Raw genomic sequence first — 20,174 nt, forward strand, 5'->3', positions numbered from 1 at the left:
TATAAAAAAAATCCACTCCTTACAGGGAAAAAACGCAATTTTGTTTATTCAAGAAAAGAAACAACAAGAAACCACGTGTTAACAACATCAAACCATGTTTTTACTTTCTGAATCCGTGCACTTATCATTCGTTGACCTTGCAACCCTTGGTGTTGTAAGCTACAGAGTCAAGATCCCGTACGTTTCTTGAACAAGAGCTGATGGTGCATGGATGATCCACGTCCGGTATGCTTCCCTCAACAACACACATCCCACTTACGTTGCAACCAACCATCGATGTAGTTGTTGCAAACGGATTTTATTCTTTAGTTATTTCTTTAAAAAATGTGAGCAAAAATGTTTACAGGGAACAAACCATTCCTAACAACATTGAAAAAATTATGCATTTTCAGTTGATAAGCGTCAAGCTTTCTTTATCTCGAAACAGAACCATCACGGTTCTCTATTTTGTTTGAGTGTTCTGTATTGTCTTTTCAGTTTAACTTGTGTTGTTGTTTACATAATTTATTGTCTTGATACATCTTGTCAATACCATAGTTTGCTCATAAGAATCTTGATAAAGATATCAGAATGCATTATGAATCTTATGTTGCAAACCCGTAGGGAGTTAGTTTCGTCAGTGTGCCTCACGTGGTGCACTGTAGGTATGTCTACAGTGTGTTTGCAGCAACCCTTCGACCCCAACTGCAGCCATTTATAGCTTTTTACTTTGTCTCCATTCACTCATCCTTTCTTCAGTCTTGCTGTCCAACACCTCTAACTGTTACCTCTTAGTGCCACTGTGGAAGATACTGGACATTGCTGCTGTAAAAGTAGAGTTGTAGACCACTTAGAAGAAATACCCCACAAATGGCAAATAGGCCTGATCTCCTGAGGCCAATGGTAAACATGCTTTCATTCCAGTGAGATGCTAAGAAACAACGAAATAACAGCAAAGGAATGGATTTTGTAACCCTATACCTTGTATTGAGGCCTGGATGAGGTCCAGTTCACATTCAGAATTTACAGCTTAGGGCCGAGATTAGAGCTCCATGGAAAATGTAAGGGAAACTAAGGATCAAATTTAAAGGAAATATATTCACAGAAATATTACTCAATGTCTTGAACGGCACCTGAAGGATTCAGGGACTCTCAAGGTCCTAATTAATTAATGTAGCCAGGTTAATTGAAGCACTGAGTTCATGTAGTCAGATTTGCCAACACGTGGAATGAACTTGCAAGCACCAAGCGAAACGCAGAGCGTATAAAGTGAGAATTTCCACCTCTCCACAGTCAGGAATGGGTGATGATGATATCTGGAATGATGTATGGTGGTATAAATATATGTGTGTCACAAAGAGTAAGGGATCAAGTGCAGTGAGGCTGCCTTACCTTTTAAGTTGCAAATACACACAAGTCTTATACATACTCCAAATTTCCCGCAAAAGTGAGAGATGGTCGAATTACTTTATCCAGTTACTGTACTGAATGAGAGGGAATAATGTACAGTCATGCAACATGCAGTGTTTAAAGTGCAAGGGGGCCACAGCACTTAAAGTAAAGTTAATTTGTAAGACCAAGGTGCACATGGCTGTGGTATGACACAGATCACAGAAACTCACATATGACAGAGGTTGAGGGGCATCTTCTTTCACAGAAGGTGTATGATCCTGGTTTACATAAGGCTTCAGTAGGTTTACATGTAACCACTTGGCCTTACATTTCCCACAATCAACGGGGCAGTTCAGGTCGCCGCTTTTCCCAAGTATCTTGTGGGGACCAGTAAATTATGTCTCTAAGGAGTGTGAGGTGCCCACGTGGAGGAACAGGACCTGGTCACCCACACTGAAGGTTTGTACCTTGGCCTTCTCGTCGAATGATCTTTGTCCTTTCCTGGGAGGCCGCTTCATTCACTTGGGCGATGGCCTAGGTAGCCTGGAGTTTTTGCTGGATCATCAGAAGTTCTTTCAACCAGTCAGCCTTCTCTGGGTCTGCCCAGCAGTTGTGCAAGATGTCAAGAGGCTCTCTCATGGAGTGTGCATAGAGGGGCTCAAAAGGGGTATAGCCCAGGGTCTCTGCTGGGGTATGTCAGATGGAGAAGAGGGCATAGGGGAGGTTTTCTTCCCAGCTGGTTCCATCCACCTCACAGAGCTTTGCCAGACGACTTTTGAGGGACTGATGGAACCTATCAATGACTCCCTGACTTTGAGGTCTGTAGGGCATCGTGTGGACGTGCCTGATCCCTTGGCTATCTAAATGATCACGAAACTCTTGTGACACAAAATGCAAGCCCCTGTCTGTCTGGATTGTTTTGGGGAAGCTGAAATGACGAACAGAATGAGGGCCTTGGCGGCATTCTTTGAGGCAGCACTGCAGACAGGAATGGCTTCTGGATAGAGGGCCTTGATGGCGTTCTTTGAGGCAGCACTGCAGACAGGAATGTATTCTGGACATCAGGTAAACATATCTATGATGGTGAAGCAATACTGGTTCCTGTGCCTCTTCTCTGTCCTTCCGGGTGGGGAGCAGTAATCAATGCATACTTCCCTGAAGGGGATGCCTACTGACAGTATATTTCTTAAAGGGGCCTTCAGAACGACTTCACTGGGGCAGCCTGTGACTTGACATGTTGGGCGGAGTTCATGAATCGTTTGACTGCCTTGCGAAGTCCTGGCCAGTGGAATTTACTCGCCATAGCCTGGGTCATCCGAGAGACGCCAAAGTGGCCTCCAAGGCTGTCAAGGGAGAGCCTTAGGGCCTCATTCTGGAGTGGTTTGGGGATCTCAATCCATCTATTAATGATGTGGGTGGGTGCAGAGAAGTCCCGGGAGATATGGTACAAGATGCCCATCTCCAGGAGGTAGCCATCCTTGACCAGATCAGTGACCTCGTCCTCGGAGGTGGCAGGTCCGCCCCGAATTATTGTAGCCCTGGGTCCTCTTCCTGGGCCTTTAGTAGTTCCACCCGACTCAAGGCAGGCATCTGGGTGTCAGCTCCAGTCACAAGAAGCTTAGGCGCCCTTGAGGCTATCAAGGTGGAGGTGGAGGTTGAGGATTCAGTGGGCTGTTGCAGACACTCAATGTCACCAAGGATGATGTCTCCGAGGGGGCCACAGCACTTAAAGCAAGGTTAACTTGTATGACCAAGGGCATGTGGCTGTGGTAGGACACAGGGCATGGACAGCTCACATGTGACACAGAGGGAAACAGAAACGAAAAGAAAAAGACTGCCAACGTTGCTCATGTAGATGCTGACCTCTTGGCTAGACACCTGTCTCCACTTCTAAGGGCACCTCTGGGATTCTAAAAGGGCACCATGGAGGATGGGATTCAAGTAACATTCGGCATGTGGCTGTGAGAGGCCAAGAGGACAAAGGGGGGAGGGAACTCAAGAGCCATCTTGCTCGCCACGTTCGCCCCGTGACTGAGGCAGAGCGTCAGTGTGCGTCCATCTTTATGACGTCTGTTATGCCCTCTAGCAATCATTTTGATTGCCCTCTAGTGATTATTTTTATTAATCTCCGGTGTTTGGCCCATACTGGCATTTTGGACACCTGGAAATACATGAGGCGCAGCAGAGCAGAGAGAGAGAGAGAGAGAGAGAGAGAGAGAGAGATTGTCCATAAGGAAGCGTCCTTATTTATTGGCAAAATGGGGAAATATATATATATATATATATATATATATATATATATATATATATATATATATAATATATATATATATATATTTATATTATATATATATATATATATATATATATATATGAATAACTTGATCACGAAGTATATAAAACGTGATGCTATGTATAAATAAAGGTTTTTTTGCCACGAGGGGAAAAAAATGAAAAAAGCGAGTTAGCCGAGTACTTTCGTCCTATTCGGACCCTTTACTCAGTAAAGGGTCCGAATAGGACCGAAAGCACTCGGCTAACTCGCTTTTTCATTTTTTTCCTTCGTGGCAAAAAAGATCTTATATATATATATATATATAATATATAGATATATATATATATATATATATATATATATAATAGAATCAATGTCAGTAACCGAGTAAACTAAATATCTTAATATATTAATATGGGCATACAGAAAATTATAGAACAGAGAAAACACAGGAGCGATAGAAAAGTGAATGACCTAGACGCAGGGTTCCAACCACCCGACCTTTGCCCTTACGAACTAATGTGTTGATCAAGTAGTGTTATTTTCCCACACAGTACAGGACAAAAAGGTACAGCCACTAGCGTGAATGAGTTAATCAATAGAGGTCAGAGGTTAACGGAGATAAGGACTAATAGAAATCTTGACCTCACCCAATGAGCTTTTGAAAGCCACTGCAGTCCTCAATAACAGCTGTTGAACGAAACGCATAGAAAAGACGACCTTGAAACAATAACGGAAAAAGGGAGCTATACAGACGAAAAGTGAGATAAGTTACTAAAATTGGCATTGAATGAAAGACCATATATACAAAGGATCTGAGGGGAGAGGTTAGTGACAGCGACGTTGAGGGCCCCTTATGATTTATGAACTTATATAAATCATTCAAGAGTGCCCATAGACTGAGTTTGAACTGTGCCCATAGACCAAGTTAGAATATTAATTCCAACTCACAGATTTACGAAAGTTACAAGTGCCCCTTAAAATAAAGACTGTTATGTCTACCCAATTTGCAGGTGGAAGTTTATAAGAATTTTAAGACAAGAATAAATGTATTTAGGGAAACATACTTCATTTTACAAGCAAGATTTTATAACTCTTTGTGCTATTAAGATAGCTGACTCTAGCATGATAAGTTGAGTGCAATGACTAACACAATCAAGCAAGACTTTTCCTGATAAGAGAAAGCCCACACGAAACAGACATAAGTTTTAAGAAGTGAAATCCTTTCCCCCATTTCACACACACACACACACACACACACACACACACACACACACACACACACACATATATAATATATATATATATATATATATATATATATATATATACATATATATATATACATACATATATATATATATATATATATATATATATATATATATATATATAAAGTAATGCCAAGGAGGAAAATGAAAAACGAGAATTGCCTGAGATCTTTCGATAAGACCAAAAGATCTCAGGTAGTTCTCGTTTTCACAAGATGTAGACTATCAGGTTGGCCTGCGCGCAGATTATAATTTTAGGGTTGCGGTCAGTGACGTCAGCCAAACCATATCAAAGCTTGTATCCCAACACTAATTCAGTAAACAATACTCACCGACTGCATCCCATGTCACGATCCACCTTCTATTTTTGTCCGGGGATACTGTTTTAGTTTCATTATTCAGTTGCTTTTCCTACGAAATCAGTAATATTATTAAAAACCCATTATCAATAAGATCAAGATCACTCTACTATTATTATGATTACATTATCCTTTCTATATAGGGAGAAAACCATAACTTGAAAATAAAACATTATCTCAAGTGTATAATAAAAAAATACAAACAGAAACATACAAATAACAATACAAATATACAAAATCAATGCATATCACTGTAGAATATTACCAACACTACTCCGGAACATTAAGTATCGAGATCATTAATAATGGCAACAAGACCATTTAACACTAGTATACAAGGAATAAAAACTTCAGGTGCTACTATTTTTTTTAAAGTTCTTATGCGCAGGTGCTTATGAGGGTCCCCGTTGAGAAGGTGAATTATGTTTCTGAGGAATCTTGTCACGGTATTAGTTTTTTTTAAATACTTTTTTGGAAACGAATAAACAATACTTCTGCAATTCTCCTCGAACTGGGATAATATTGATAAAAATCATATCAGAGAAGGATATGGCTGCATTTGGCGCTGTAGTCATAATTAATAAAGACGTGGATTCAAAATGAATTGCCATAGCTGTACGGGGAAGGGTAAAGCACTAAGAAAAACTGGTCCTAATGAACCCAGCCTTGGTGCCGCATACCCTGGGCTCGTATTTGCTTCATTCACTTCCGTTTGTACTTCTCAGTTTTTGTGTTGCATTTAAAAAAAAAATAAAAAGTTATTTTTTGTGGTCATATTCATATTTTCATCGCTAGGAATCTTCTGAGACAGGATAAATATATCGATTTATTAATGGTGTTAGGGCATATGTGCCTTGTTGTCACACTAAAAAGTACCAGGATTCATTTATTTCTCTAATTTCTAAACTTAAGAGAGGTCCTCCAGAAAATACTATTGATAACAATGTTTGTAATTCACACATTATATATATATATATATATATATATATATATATTATATATATATATATATTATATATCACACATACGCACACACACACACACATATATATATATATATATATATATATATATTATATATTATATATATATATATATATAGATATTATATATGATATTATATATATATATAATATATTTTTATATATTATATGTATTATATATATAATATATATATACATATATATTATATATGTTATTATATATATATTATATATATTGTGTGTGTGTATAATACATATATATATAATATACTGGGTGTTTTGAAATCAGAGCCCACCCCACCGCAGAACAAATGGAAAGTTATGAAGTGTTCTGCTATAGCCTATCTCCAAGTTCATTATCTTAAGTTTCTATTAAGCTATTTTTCATTTCTTGTATTTTCTGACTGAGTGATGGAGTTAGATACAGCAATGGCTAATGACTCAGAGGAAATCAGATGGATTGACTGAATCAGGGCTATAACCTTCAGAGAGGCCAATGATGCTGGTGCATTCTTAATTTCATGTTCCTGGATAGCTAAATACATTAAAAGAGATGAAGCCTTTGTTAAAAGAAACTGGAACAAAATTCCACATGACTGTCATTGCAAAAAGAGTGAGAATCTTGGAAGGCCTGAAGTCTTTTCTCAGGAGTCAAAAGACATCATAGCTGAGGCAGTGGGTAGACCAAGAAAGTCTTTACATAAATTGACGCTGGAACTAGAAACAAGAAGGGGAAAGAAGAGAAGTTATAGTGCTGTATATCATGAGTTGAAAAAATCTAGTATCAAACCATTTCCTATTATCAGCAAGCCAAACATCACTAAGCAAGAGAGAGAAGACCGTGCATGGTTTTGTGGTTATTTCTTAAAAAATGGGATGAAACTGACTTTCTCCATGTTGCCGCATCAGATGAAATCTTCATTTACACAGTCAGGAAGCCAAATCTTAAAAATGACATCATTTGGGCTGAAAAGTTGGATGACATAAGCGATGACGTGCCCTATCGCCAAGTTGTGAAATTTCCTGAATGCTTGGGAATTTTCTGTTTCACAGCCAAACGGTTAATGTGGATCATCAAAGAAAAAGGACAGTCATGGAATGGCGAATACTTCAGAGAAACTGTGCTTACTGGTGGAGTATTTCCTTTCCTCAATGATCCTGAAAATGTGTTATCTATTGAAGAAGTCACATTTTTGCATGATAAGGCACCATGTTTCAAGGCTCTTCAGACATAGGAGCTGCTTCGAGACAGTGGTATCGATTTCTTCTCGTCAAGTGAATTTCCAGGTAGCTCCCCTGACCTTAATGTATGAAAACATTGGTAGTATCTTAAAGGATCGTGTTGAAGCGCACACAGTGAACTATGATGGTATACCAAGCCTCGACGACCTGCGGAGAGGTGACCGAAGTGCTCAGGGAAATAGAGTTTGAGTCTCAGCTTTTTTGCGATTTGCTGAAATCATACCCCTCAAGAATGCAGGCTGTGGTAGAGGCAGATGGAGGCCACACAAAATATTAAATACTCAGAGAGAAACTTAAATAAATACCTGCTCTGAACTACTTTTATTTTTGTCTATATCAATTTTAGTTTCTACTAGAGGGGGGTGCCTCTAATTTCGAAACACCCTGTGTATAATATATATATATATATATATATATATATATATATATATATATATATATATATATATATATAAATGAGTCAGCTACACATTACATAAAAGGAGGATTCATTAGCATACTCTCAGAGGGAAGAGCGCAATTGTTAACAGTCTCAAGGCCCGTTATACTGATAATTTAAGGCAGCATATATTTTTCAAAAAAGGGGTAAAATCTTAATGGCTGCACCAGTAGACTTTGAATTGCCGCCAGCATCCTTGCAAACCTTGAAATGACCTACGGATATGTTGCAGTTAAGAGAACTAGCTATTGATAATGATATGACACCCTCCCTATAAGATAATAAACGTAAGCAATGGCGTTTTAGCCACCATCATCATGCATCCAAATTCAATTTTATAGTCGAAGAATTCGCTGGGGATCACGTTTCAGTCAATTTACTCACATTACAACGACCGTTTGGTTCTAATATGTTTTAGGCCAATATATAAGGAACATATTGTTTGGAAAGCTGTGATATTTCTCTCGTTACTGCAGTTTTTATATTCAAAAGTGTACCTGTAAGCTGGATGTATGACTGCAATTAAGTTTACTGGGGGGAACTGATCAGTCATTATCAATTAGACTAAACGAACCACGTACGTAATGTCAGATACATATTGTCCTACCGCAATCTTCAATGATTCAATCATAGACAGCAGTTTGGTTTGCTTTACATTGCCTGGGAGAGAGAAAACTGTTTTCTGTGGTAATTCAGTCTAATTACAATTTGTTGGCAGCTCATTGTAGGTTAAACAATGCCCGAACGACTGTCGTTATTAACTTGTTGCCTCTATGCGCAATTACATAGTCTTATTCTAAAGGATTTTGTGTTTCAAATGATTTTCCCCCGACCTTCAACTAATGAAAACTAATGAATTCGATGTTTAAGTGGTTAGAGTAACGTCTTAGTTTAGGTCAATTTTTGGCACAGGCACTCTGTTCTAAGTGAACATTTTATATAAAAGAATGCTCTTTTCAACGTAATTTACGAGATCAACCAAGGTAGTCCGGAAAGGAATCGTCATGTCTCGAAAATCTCTGAATAATATTGTAGCTACTCCTAGTTCTTGTTCATCATTCCAGTCTGAATTTTGATGAGTTCCTGACATCACAACTCTATGTGAATCTTCACCATTCATCAAATAGTCCCGCAAGATGTTCAATAAATTCCGTCCTACTCGTCATACTGTTTCCATTGGTTTTCTACTGCATGCCTGGCTGGACTTGTTCGTTATGGCAACCGTCCAAGCTATTTGTCGGTATGAAATTTCGTACTTATTTCTCGATACTTGCAGGCCAGGGGTTAAAGCTTCTTTTGACCTCCCAACTTTACACAAACATGGTTGTTACGCCAGTTTTGTAATATTACAACAACATATCAATTAATTTTAAGAGCACATTCTTTTTTCATTTTTATGAATCGGAGTTTCATGCAGCGGAATCACTTAATTTTTTTTATCTCTTAGACAGATGCTACTACATTTTTCCGTCTACAAATAATTAAATACGATTTTGTACAAATGGATGTTGAAAAATGAAGCGCTAATGTAAACGCGATATATAACGAACCCCTTAAATAGTAATGGGTTTCGAATGCCACGGTTCGTCACACATGCTGCTTTGTTAGTACGAACGGGAAACGAAACTGGAGAGCTCTGCCTCACGTGACGCACATACAGATACACACGCACTGGTGCGCGTTTGTTGTGTTATTCTATCTGAATATATAACTGCATTTCTTTAAGGTGCTCACCATTATATGAACAACCATGAAATCAGCCAGGAAAGAGGCTTCTTTGTCTAAAGTGGGCAAACATTCATTCACGTTTCACATATTAGTTGTTCTGCTGCAAAGTTTGTAAGTGTTTGTGGCACAATTTTCTCACTCATTGCTACTAAACAAAAAAATAGCAGGCTTTGTAACTATGGTTTTATAGATTTCAAAATATGTTCCATTAATTAACGAGATCAAACGAATATTGCCGTCGCTTCTTCATTTATATTCGTCTCTCTATTTATCAGAGTCCTTTCCACATTTATCATAAATAAACAAAGGAATCATATGTCTACATAGGAGAGTCTGAACGAGATAACACCAACAAACAAAATTTCGGATACTTCCAAGGGACTAAATACAAAAACAATGACCTCACCCGATCATGTGACTCGACGTCACTGACTGCGCTGCCAAGGCACGATGTTCCACTGACCGACTTCTGAAATATTGATTTACTTTCCATATTCATAATAAATGCAGAAATGCCTTTATTTTTGCTTCGTTGTGAGAACGTTAAACTTACATTCGAATTCCCTCTCTAAATTTGTTGGATACTCCATACAAATAGTTACGAATTAAAGGCAATTTTGTATTATCATACACAATTCGCCAAAAATCAAACAATGAAATGTATTGTTAGCCGAGTGAAAAAAGTTTTTCCTTCTAATTAAAAAGATACTCAAAGGGAATGGTTGTTTCTTGCCCTTTATTGAAACTAACTTGATATGATATGGATCTTAATTTCAATCGCAACCCTCTCTCTCTCTCTCACTAGCCTAAATAAAATTCAACTATAAATTAAGTCAGCTCATCCCTTTCACTAAATGAGCGCAGAGAATCCCCCCCCCCCCCCCCCCCCCCCAAAGACCAAAGTACTACACATGTGAAGAATGTCTCCTAAATCGCAATTCTAACAGTAATTGTCAGTGTTTAATCCTAACATATTTGATCGCGTACAGCATTCCCGGAATAAAGTAGTCAATAAATGTATTTTTTCTGTAACCGAGTAACGGAATATGTTTCTCTCTTCTTTGTTCGGTCTCAATAATCCCGCTCTTGTTGGGTCAATTACTTTGTCTTTTGCCAATCTAGTAGCCCATCTCTCTCCGTTCTTGTTTGTGATATACAATGAAACAACGTCTGTTCAAATGCATGAAATAATTTAGGTTACTGGAATAACTGAGAAACTATAAAATCATAGGCAAAGACCAGTTCCCTCGGTCAGAATTTGTTAGTACTGGCATTTTATTTTGACAGTAATTGTAACATTCTTTTGACATTTCTGAAAAAAACTTATCTGAGATGTTATCTCAGTGATTTAATCCACGGATAACTGAAGGCCTTGGGTGAGGGAACGTTGATTTCATGTCATTTCATTACAATTATGATCTTCATAACTTCATTTAGTCAAATAATAATACTAATCATTAACATTAGTTAACATCATTATTTAAAAAAAATAAGGTGAAGATTATCATTCACAATACTGGATAATGCTGTGATAGTTAACAGTTTCAATTTCAATGTCATGAAAGAAAAATACAGAAAAATTTAATGTTTAAGGAAAACCACGGATTTTGCTCACCATATTGTGCCTCATTCATTGTTCACTGTAACTACTTATTCTGATATTTTACGTTGCTTCTTAGATAACGCTTCTTTGTTGCAAAACAATAGTTTATGCAACAGCCACAACGAGTTCAATAAATCTTTTACTTGGTAAATGTTAAATGCTGGAAAAATAAAAATTTTTAGTTTTACTGCGGTACGACAATTTGTCCTTGTCTTGGGAGCCAATGGCCGGGACGAACGGGCTATAAAATCAGCTGGCGATTTTAGCTCCTCAGTTCAGGGTGACAGTCAGCAAGGTAAGCATGTGCTCATCTTTGTAGATGTAATTGCGTAGAATGTCAACGTATACTTGTGAAAGTGTAAAAATGTGCAAAGTGTTTGTTTTTTCATAATTGGGAAAAATTAATTCATTACATTATATATCGAAAATGTATTTTAGTAGTCATTCCCCCATCTAAGTTCTCTTACCAAAGCCCATCAGACCCACCCAATTTGGACAGTGCGTTGTTCAGCACAATTTGGGTCTTGATGAACTGGGATGGTCGGAAATTCGGATTGAAGTTCATTATATGTTGGTATGGAAGTGATAAGGTATCTTACTGCCAGAATTGGTCAAGTCTGTGGGAGAACCGTGACCCTGAAAGTCTGTCAGCCTTTTAACCGAAGAGTGGAATTAAGTGGTTGTCTGATTACTGATGTGTGCCTAGCCTAATACTCTGAATCAGTTGCGGATTAACCTACAATATTTTTCGCCAGTATTTTGCTACTCAAAATTTAAATTACGGCGAATTAGGTTCCTTATACTGTGTGCGAAGTAAATATATTATCTGTGGACTCTTGCTCCCTTTGTTTACGGTATCGTGCCTGGCAAATAGCCAAAATTATGCGTTTCTTTAATTAAGGCTATTACCTATGTTATATTTTTCCCTTGCCAAACTACTTTTATTTCCGAAACCTTCTCTTATTTTAGAACGTAACTACTTGTAAAAATCTTCCTAGGCTATAGTCTAGCCTGTTAGTGGCTCTTGAGTGGGTTAGGTATAACGAAATGTGGGAAGTTTGTCTCGTATCGTCGTACCACTTTTTATTTAATGATTTTTCCCTTTGGAAGAAAGTTTGTAAAAAATTATACATAATATTGGCTTTTTAAAAAACAAATAAGAAAAAGCTATGTTAATTTACGGGAGTTTAGTGTCAGAAGGGTACTTTAGCATTTTTTTTTTCTCGGTATTAAAACCTTTCGTGAAACTGTCTGCGTAAAGACTAACTGATAAAGCTAGAGTTTTCCAAATTTTCCGTAAAGTTCTGTCAATCGTATGGAAATCCAATCACAGTTGGCAAACTAGGCTTGCATTAGGTATTTGGTGTTCATGAAAGCAGCATAACTGTATTTCCTCAAAGTAAAGGTTCTTATAATTTGTAGAAATTTGATATAGATATTGGTAGTGCTCTGAATTATAGCAAGATTCTTCTAGCAATAGGGTCTGCTTTTCTGGCACTTAAAAATTTGATTGGGGTTAAGTGATTTAAGTGTTGCTAGGGTTAGTGACTAGTTCTGGCTGTACATGACTAACAGCTCAAATCCCCCACCCCCCCCTCCTCGTCTCAACTAAAAATCAGTATGGGAGCCCGGTTTCCCCATGAATATCTCATGATTTCGGCCGTGTAGAAATTACCACATTAATATTTGTTTCCTATATGTAGTGGTCTGCCATTTTAATTATGAATACATTGTATGGGACACTACACAGGAGAAGTTCCTAATGTAAGGTGTACTTGCTATCCATCTAGCCCTTCAGCATTCAGTGAAAGAATGCATTGAGAAGCTTAAATGTACACTTCTCTAAGTAAATCAAATTTTTTTTCTACCTCTACTAATGCAATTAGGATTTAAGTGAACTGTTTGTCCACAAATAGTGTGGTTAATAATAAAATGTTGCATAATGCACTGGTACAATGAGTTTCTGTATTACATCAGATATGTTCTTTAGATAATTGTGATACTTCGCTAGACTCTCCCGTTACTTATATTTAAGGAATTCATACTGTTAAAAATTAGCTCGAAATTGCAAAAGCATGAACTTAATAATTAAATTTACAGTTAAAGATGTAATAATATGAAAGGATTAATTTTTTATTAGTATATAGTAGACAATTAAAAACTGGTCATTTAAAGTAAATTAGTCATGAACAGCCTGTCAAGCCAATGAATCTTCAGTTTGAAAGCGGATTTTCAGATTTTTAAATTTAGTATGTTCCAGTAATTCGAAGTAGTGAACAGCCTGTCAAGTCATTTCTTAGGTTGAAAGATAATATACTCTTTATTTTGAATTTTAAATAATAAATCCACTTTATGAATGTATGAGGACAAATTCTGTAACTACATTTTTGCCTGTATTACCTTCTGTGCAAATTTAATTTTTACATCTTGTTTTGCATAAAGAAATTCCTAGTGATTTGAATTACTTGGTGACTGTAATTACAGAACGGCGATCTTAAAAAAAATCTAGCTTTTTTTTTTTTTTATTCACTTTTTAATGACCTGTATAAGTACACAGGTTTGTAGATAGCTTACTCCCCCCCCCCCCCCCCCCCCACTGTATTGTGAGCTTATTCCACTGATCTGTTTACTGTCCCTTGTCAGTGGTCTGTCAACTAACTGTTATTTCTTACCAACAGATGAAGTACCTCTGTGCATTAGTTCTTATAGCAGTGGCGGCTTCGGCCTCAGCCGTTTCCTTCTTCACTGTGGTAATGGAGGAGTGGGAGAGTTTCAAGGTGAGGATTAATTTGAGATTATTGCAGTTTAGTGATTGCTTGTTCAGTATCAATGATTGTTTAGAATTTTCTTTATCAATGGAAGTGGTTTATACAGTGAAGCATATAATCATATAGTTACGACCACCATCAGCATATTGTGGTTATGGAAATAATTTTGCCATCTCTAGTAAACTATTTTATTGGGTTCTCTTATGCACTTACAGTTAGATATTAAGATTCACTGTTAATGTTGCATACTCCCCAGTGACAGCTTTAAAAACTTCTAATTTTGCTTTTCTCCCTTAAGTACTTTTTGTAATTGTGATTGCTTTAATTCCTTTGTTCCAATTCAATGGAACTGTGACTTACTGAATCACTTTGTCCCAGTTCTATGAGTATATCTTACACTTTGTGTAGTATCTAGCTTACAGCTTAATTACATGGCCTAAACTATCTTAAGGGTTTATAGATCCATTTTCCAGTTATGGCTGCATGGTATTTTAATGCCCTGAATTTGACTAGATTGTACAATTGAACTGCCAGAAGTTAGTATTTAATTGCTCCTATGGTATTATGTGCATAGTTATAAGATGGTATTCCAGTAATTTATTTTATATCCTGTTCATTTTAAATTAATTTAAATGTATGAAATGTAATTATTTTGTATTTTCAGTTTGAACATAGTAAAAAATATGAAAGTGATACCGAAGAAACATTCCGTATGAAGATCTTTGCTGAGAATAAGCAGAAAATTGCTGCCCACAACAAGCTCTATCATACTGGTTCAAAGACTTACAAACTTGGGATGAACAAATATGGTGATATGGTGAGTAGGTACAGTTTACTGGGTTCAAATCTCCATAAATGGGGATGGCCATTATATTTAGTGCAATTTCTAATTTAAAGTGAATCATTTAGAACATCCTATTAATGTAATAGGCTAAAATTATCTTTGATCTTCAATGTTGCAGACCATAATTTTCATTTACACCAGCCCCCAAAAATTTTTTAATTTCAGGTTGTTGTGGTATGCTAGCCTTTTTTTCCCTTTAGTAATCTGCACCATTTTTTTACAATAAATTGTTAATAAGCTTCAGTTCAATTGACCTTCATTAATGTTGGCTTCATGTTGTCTAGTGTTTTGGCCTTGTCAAGTTATTCCTTCTGGTTTAAGATTTTTTTAGTTTTCTCCCTAACTTTCCAGCTTCATCACGAATTTGTGAACATGATGAATGGATTCCGTGCTAACACCAGTGGTGCTGGTTACAAGGCAAACCGTGGTTTTCAAGGAGCACACTTTGTGGAGCCACCTGAGGATGTTGTAATGCCCAAAAGTGTTGACTGGAGGGAGAAAGGAGCAGTCACTGAAGTAAAGGACCAGGGATCGTGTGGCTCATGTTGGGCTTTTTCTGCAGTTAGTATTTTGATTTTTTTTTTTTTCACTTATGTAAGGGCATGTTGAATACCTGGCTAATATTTTATGTAAGGGCATGTTGAATACCTGGTTAATATTTTATTCTGGATATGTTAAATAGCTATAGTTCTCTTGTAAAATGTGTACAGCATTAGTGCACATCCTGTGGCTACTGCTAGAATATGGTTTTGAGTCAGTCTTTTGATACTATTTTCTGTTTTTAAAAGCTAATCATACTTATGGTATGTTGCTGATATACACGACTAGCATCTAAAGCATGGAGATTTGTATTACAGACTGGAGCTTTGGAAGGTCAGCATTACAGACAAACTGGAGACTTGGTAAGCCTCTCTGAACAAAACTTGGTCGATTGCTCTTCTAAGTTCGGAAATAATGGTTGCAATGGTGGTCTCATGGACAATGCATTCCAGTACATCAAAGTCAATGGTGGCATTGACACTGAAAAAAGTTACCCTTATGAAGCAGAGGTATGTTTTAAATTTTGTTTTATGCAACACTAAATATAATATTGGTTGCATGTAATAAATGGACACAATTTTATTTTTTTGTGTGTAGTTCATACACAATGAGATTACTTAATTGTATTGCTCAATAAACCATTTGCAGGACGAACCATGCCGGTACAATCCTGCAAATGCTGGTGCTGATGATAGGGGCTTTGTGGATGTCCGTGAAGGAAACGAAAATGCTTTGAAGAAAGCCATTGCCACAATTGGGCCGGTTTCTGTTGCTATCGATGCTAGCCAAGACTCCTTCCAGTTCTATCAACATGGTAAATATTTGCAGTGCATATTATTCCTTTGAGCATGTGTCTGAATCTTGATATTCTTGCAGATATTCTGATTGTTTTATTTTGCAGTTTGCCAAAGTACTTTGGTGTGAAGAATCCTTTTGTGTTAGTCTATAAAAGGTAATACTAACCCTTTGTCTAGTGACTTCCACTCCTATATCTAATATTACTTTGCAGGAGTATACAGTGATCCAGACTGCTCAGCAGAAAATTTGGATCATGGAGTCCTTGCTGTTGGCTATGGCACTACTGAGGATGGCCAAGACTACTGGCTTGTGAAGAACTCGTGGAGCAAGTCATGGGGTGACCAAGGCTACATTAAGATTGCACGCAATCAAAACAATATGTGCGGCATCGCAAGTGCTGCATCCTATCCCTTGGTTTAAATGTCAGCCTTGTTTGAATTTTCAACATCTTAAACTTCCTCACTATTGGTATGTTCAGGCCAAGTTAGACTGTTATACTCTTTCATTAAGACCGGAAGAGAAAAATTAAAAAGAGGAGTTAATACCTGGTGGTTATGAATTATTTTAAAACTGTCAACACTTTCAATAAGTGTTTTTTTTAATACAAAATTGAAGTGATTAGTGTTAAGGAAATGAGCATTATGTAGTTAAAGTAGCATTTACTTGTTAAATGTGACTGGAGCAGTAGATTTTAGGAGACATTGAAAATTGGTTTTTATCAGATGCTTTTATGGTTTTTAATAGAAATTCAATACTATTCTAAATGTCATAGGTTGTGATTTTATATTCTTGATTAATGGGAACAGCTTACTGGCCGGAGAGCTTAGTCTGTGATTCATAGATTTTTATAATGTTTATATGACCATTTCAGATATGGTTCAGTGTAATTTCTTTGTTTAATGTACTATTTCAGCTTGTAAGGTTTGCATCTATGAATTTCCCAGATCCCAGTTTATATTTACACTTTCATAATTTGTTTATAAACAATTACACTTGGATTTAAAAAAATGTATAGATGTGCTGCACAATTTTTCAATAAATACTTAAAAAACAATTTTCTTGTGTATTTCATGTTTCTGATTTTTGGTGTGGTCTAGGTTAGTTGACCATTATTGAACATTATTGAAACATTCTTCCCTACCCTGTATGTATAGAACTTAAAATGCTAGCCTAAGAAAAATTGGAGGAGAAATTTAGTAAACCACATATATGCATCAGATCTTAAAAGTATTGTTTACAATATAAATCTTGCAATGCATTGTTGAATGAATAATGAAAGTGTACTGCAGTACCTTGGCTTGACAGCCTCAATTTCACTAAGATTGTTCTATTAGAGTTGTAGTTTTGAAATAAAACTTCTTACAGCCAATATATTAGGAAGTATAGAATGATAATACAATGACAATACAAAACACTATAGTAGTGCATTTACTTTTCTAAGATATCATACGTTGCCATGTTTCATGTTCTGCACCATATCGTATTTTTTATCCGAGTTTAGGGATTAAAGGATCTCTCTATTAGCCACTGTGATAAGTATGGACAGCCCAAGTGACTCGCAAACGCCTTCACCCACCATCTGAGGCCAAGGATAAAAGTACCATCCTACTTACAACCAAGTTTGGTTCCGACCCACTGGTTGTAAGTCAGAATGGATGTAAGTCGAACCTTAGAAAGTGGCCAACATACTGGGTAGGGTATACTATCAAACCTTTGCTATATAAAAGTGCCTACTTAGTACTGTAATGTAATGTACAATCATTATTTCAATCTTTTTACCATAATGTACTTCTACTAATACATTTTAATCATTTATGTAATAGTATTGTCGAGCAGGTTGTAAGTCGGATAGTACGTAGTTGTATATAGTCTATATTGTCCTGAAATACTTTTTAGAAAAACAACGAGGTCCTGTAGCTGATGTTGTGAAGGCTATCCAAAGAACCTCTGAAGCAACAAGTGTCAAAAATGACTATTCGTAGACTTGACAAGGAAGCATTGTAAGCACTACTACTAAACTCCCTTTGCAGCGTTCCTTTGACCCATAGCTACAACCCCTTTCATTCCTTTTAATGTACTACCTCCATTCCTATCTTTATTTCATTTTGCTATCCACCCTTTCCTAACAATTCTTTCAATGCAACTATGAGGTTTTCCTCCTGTATATATCTTTGAAACCTACCTACTGTTTCATTTCCAATGCTCAATGACCTCATAGGTCCGTGCTTGACCTCTGGCCTAAACTTTGTTCCGTTCCATTCCAATCCTTGCTTACTAATATGGCAATCGTTCAAGAAGCTAACTCCAAGGCTGGTTTCAATTTGGTTGGCAAGTAAGTCTCATTACATTGAATTGCTGCATGCAGTCAACACCACAAACTTAACGTAGTGTTGGTGCTTCATATTTTTCCACTTTCTAGGTGTGAGCAGTTCATAAATGAATGCACAGACCTATCTGGCAAGAATTTTGACCTAGTATTTGCAGATATTACAAGGACTAACTTTTGGAGTAGGTTCACTGGTAGGCTCATCTGATCATAGTAAACGTGATGGATCAGGCTGTTCCTAATGATCATGCTTCAAGGATGAGCTCGTGGTATCCCAGGCTATTTGAGATGGTATTCACTGTGATCTTTTGAGCTCGGGTGAAGCAATATTAAAGAATTTCAGATTTTATTGAGAATATATATTTATCATATAGCCGACAGAAATTGCAATAATTCCTTTGAGGAAGCTTGAGAGCATTATTCAGCCTCAACTGTGGTGGACCAAATTGGTATCTTCTTTTTGGGTCAGCCACATCTTCAATTCCACCAATAATAACATGATGGTAGATCGGTTTCTGGCCCTTAAGGAATCAACTGGACTGCTTCATGAGGTTCGATGGAACTCGAAGGAGAGAAGTACATAGGGGGCATAGAAGGTCCAGGTAGTTAAGTCACCGAGCTCTTGTTGCATTAATGTCCTATATAGATACAGGTAACAGTGCCCTATTTAACAAGAGCAATCCTGACGTCCTGCCCAGAGAAGGATGCCTAGGTTGCCTCCTACCTTAGTAATTCCTTAGTAATTTGTGTTTGTGTTTATGAAACTTTAATTAAAGAATCAAAATTTTGCATTTTTATTCTAATCATTACATTAATGCAACTGACATTTTCTTTATTCTTATTACTTCCTGGACGAAAGCTCTCTTGATATCTGAAATCCTTCTAGAGAGGGATTCCCCTTCCATACAATAACCTATCCTTATTCATTTCATTACTCAATATATTTATTTCTCAATTTTTCTGTATGTGAAACTCTGTTTCTTCCTTATAAAATGCATTCTTTGAAAGTATTTTTGGGGGTCTGGAATGCATTACATAATTGTAGTATTTACATTATTCCTTATGGGAATTACAGTGGTCACCCCGTATTCACGGGGAATGCGTGCCAGAGCCCCCCAACTAATAGCTAGAACCCATGAATACTTGGAGCCCCCTCTAAAAATTCTCATAACTGCCTATCTTGAACGTGTAAACACCAACGTATCACTAAAAACATCCTACAAAGTAAATCTTGCATTTTATGATTAAAAATTTACGTACATAGTAATGTATGACTTAGTTACAAATGTAAGTGTGAAAATATGTATAATCCAGTCCCCTCATAAGTATTCAGTCATGCATGTTTTCTTTCATACAGTTATACTATTCAAGCCATCCAATTTTCTTTTTACATGGGAGACAATTGCATGTAAAATCACAAAAAGAGAGAGAGAGAGAGAAAAATACTTATGAAAATTTTAAAAATTTACACACTGGTAGCACAACATATGTGAATATTAAAAAAATTTATACACTAGTACAACATACGTAAATAGGGTGTCACCAGTGATGAATGTTCATTAAAGATGATCATGATGAATTATAGCTGTGCAGTCCAATGAATGGCAAAGAAAATAGACTGTAAAAC

At 36.8% G+C, this 20,174-nt stretch overlaps 2 protein-coding genes across 6 annotated transcripts in view; one reads left to right on the plus strand and one right to left on the minus strand.

The window, feature by feature from the left end:
* The window catches only part of LOC135220877 (beta-alanine transporter-like), a 361,428-nt gene that overhangs the window by 259,299 nt on the left and 81,955 nt on the right, over nt 1-20,174 (minus strand). Inside the window, exon 2 of one of the 2 annotated variants that reach the window (XM_064258479.1) lies at nt 5,250-5,328. The exons of the other annotated variant lie outside the window; for it this stretch is intronic. The gene's annotated coding sequence lies outside the window, so the exon portion shown is untranslated. The remainder of the gene's footprint in view (nt 1-5,249; nt 5,329-20,174) is intronic. 2 annotated transcript variants of the gene reach the window in all.
* LOC135220875 (procathepsin L-like) lies at nt 11,541-17,275 on the plus strand. Of its 4 annotated transcripts, none has more exons than XM_064258472.1 (7): nt 11,541-11,566; nt 13,950-14,048; nt 14,704-14,856; nt 15,235-15,444; nt 15,741-15,932; nt 16,072-16,237; nt 16,433-17,275. In XM_064258472.1, the coding sequence occupies exons 2-7, from the start codon at nt 13,950-13,952 to the stop codon at nt 16,639-16,641; spliced, it is 1,029 nt and encodes a 342-aa protein (XP_064114542.1). In that variant the 5' UTR covers nt 11,541-11,566; the 3' UTR covers nt 16,642-17,275. The 4 variants fall into 4 exon arrangements, with proteins under 4 accessions (XP_064114542.1, XP_064114540.1, XP_064114539.1 ...); XM_064258470.1 differs by lacking the exon at nt 11,541-11,566 and adding an exon at nt 11,569-11,629; XM_064258469.1 differs by lacking the exon at nt 11,541-11,566 and adding an exon at nt 11,784-11,861.

The sequence above is a fragment of the Macrobrachium nipponense genome, chromosome 2, assembly GCF_015104395.2.
Source record: "Macrobrachium nipponense isolate FS-2020 chromosome 2, ASM1510439v2, whole genome shotgun sequence".
In the NCBI taxonomy this organism is placed as follows: domain Eukaryota; kingdom Metazoa; phylum Arthropoda; class Malacostraca; order Decapoda; family Palaemonidae; genus Macrobrachium; species Macrobrachium nipponense.

What these genes read in the sequence shown, in the direction of transcription:
- LOC135220875 (XM_064258469.1), top strand. Translation starts at nt 11,799, where the DNA reads ATGAACTGGGATGGTCGGAAATTCGGATTGAAGTTCATTATATGTTGG. An exon ending in CATGTTGGGCTTTTTCTGCA is followed by an intron (nt 15,445 to 15,740) that starts GTTAGTATTTTG and finishes TTTGTATTACAG; the next exon opens with ACTGGAGCTTTGGAAGGTCA. An exon ending in CTTCCAGTTCTATCAACATG is followed by an intron (nt 16,238 to 16,432) that starts GTAAATATTTGC and finishes ATTACTTTGCAG; the next exon opens with GAGTATACAGTGATCCAGAC.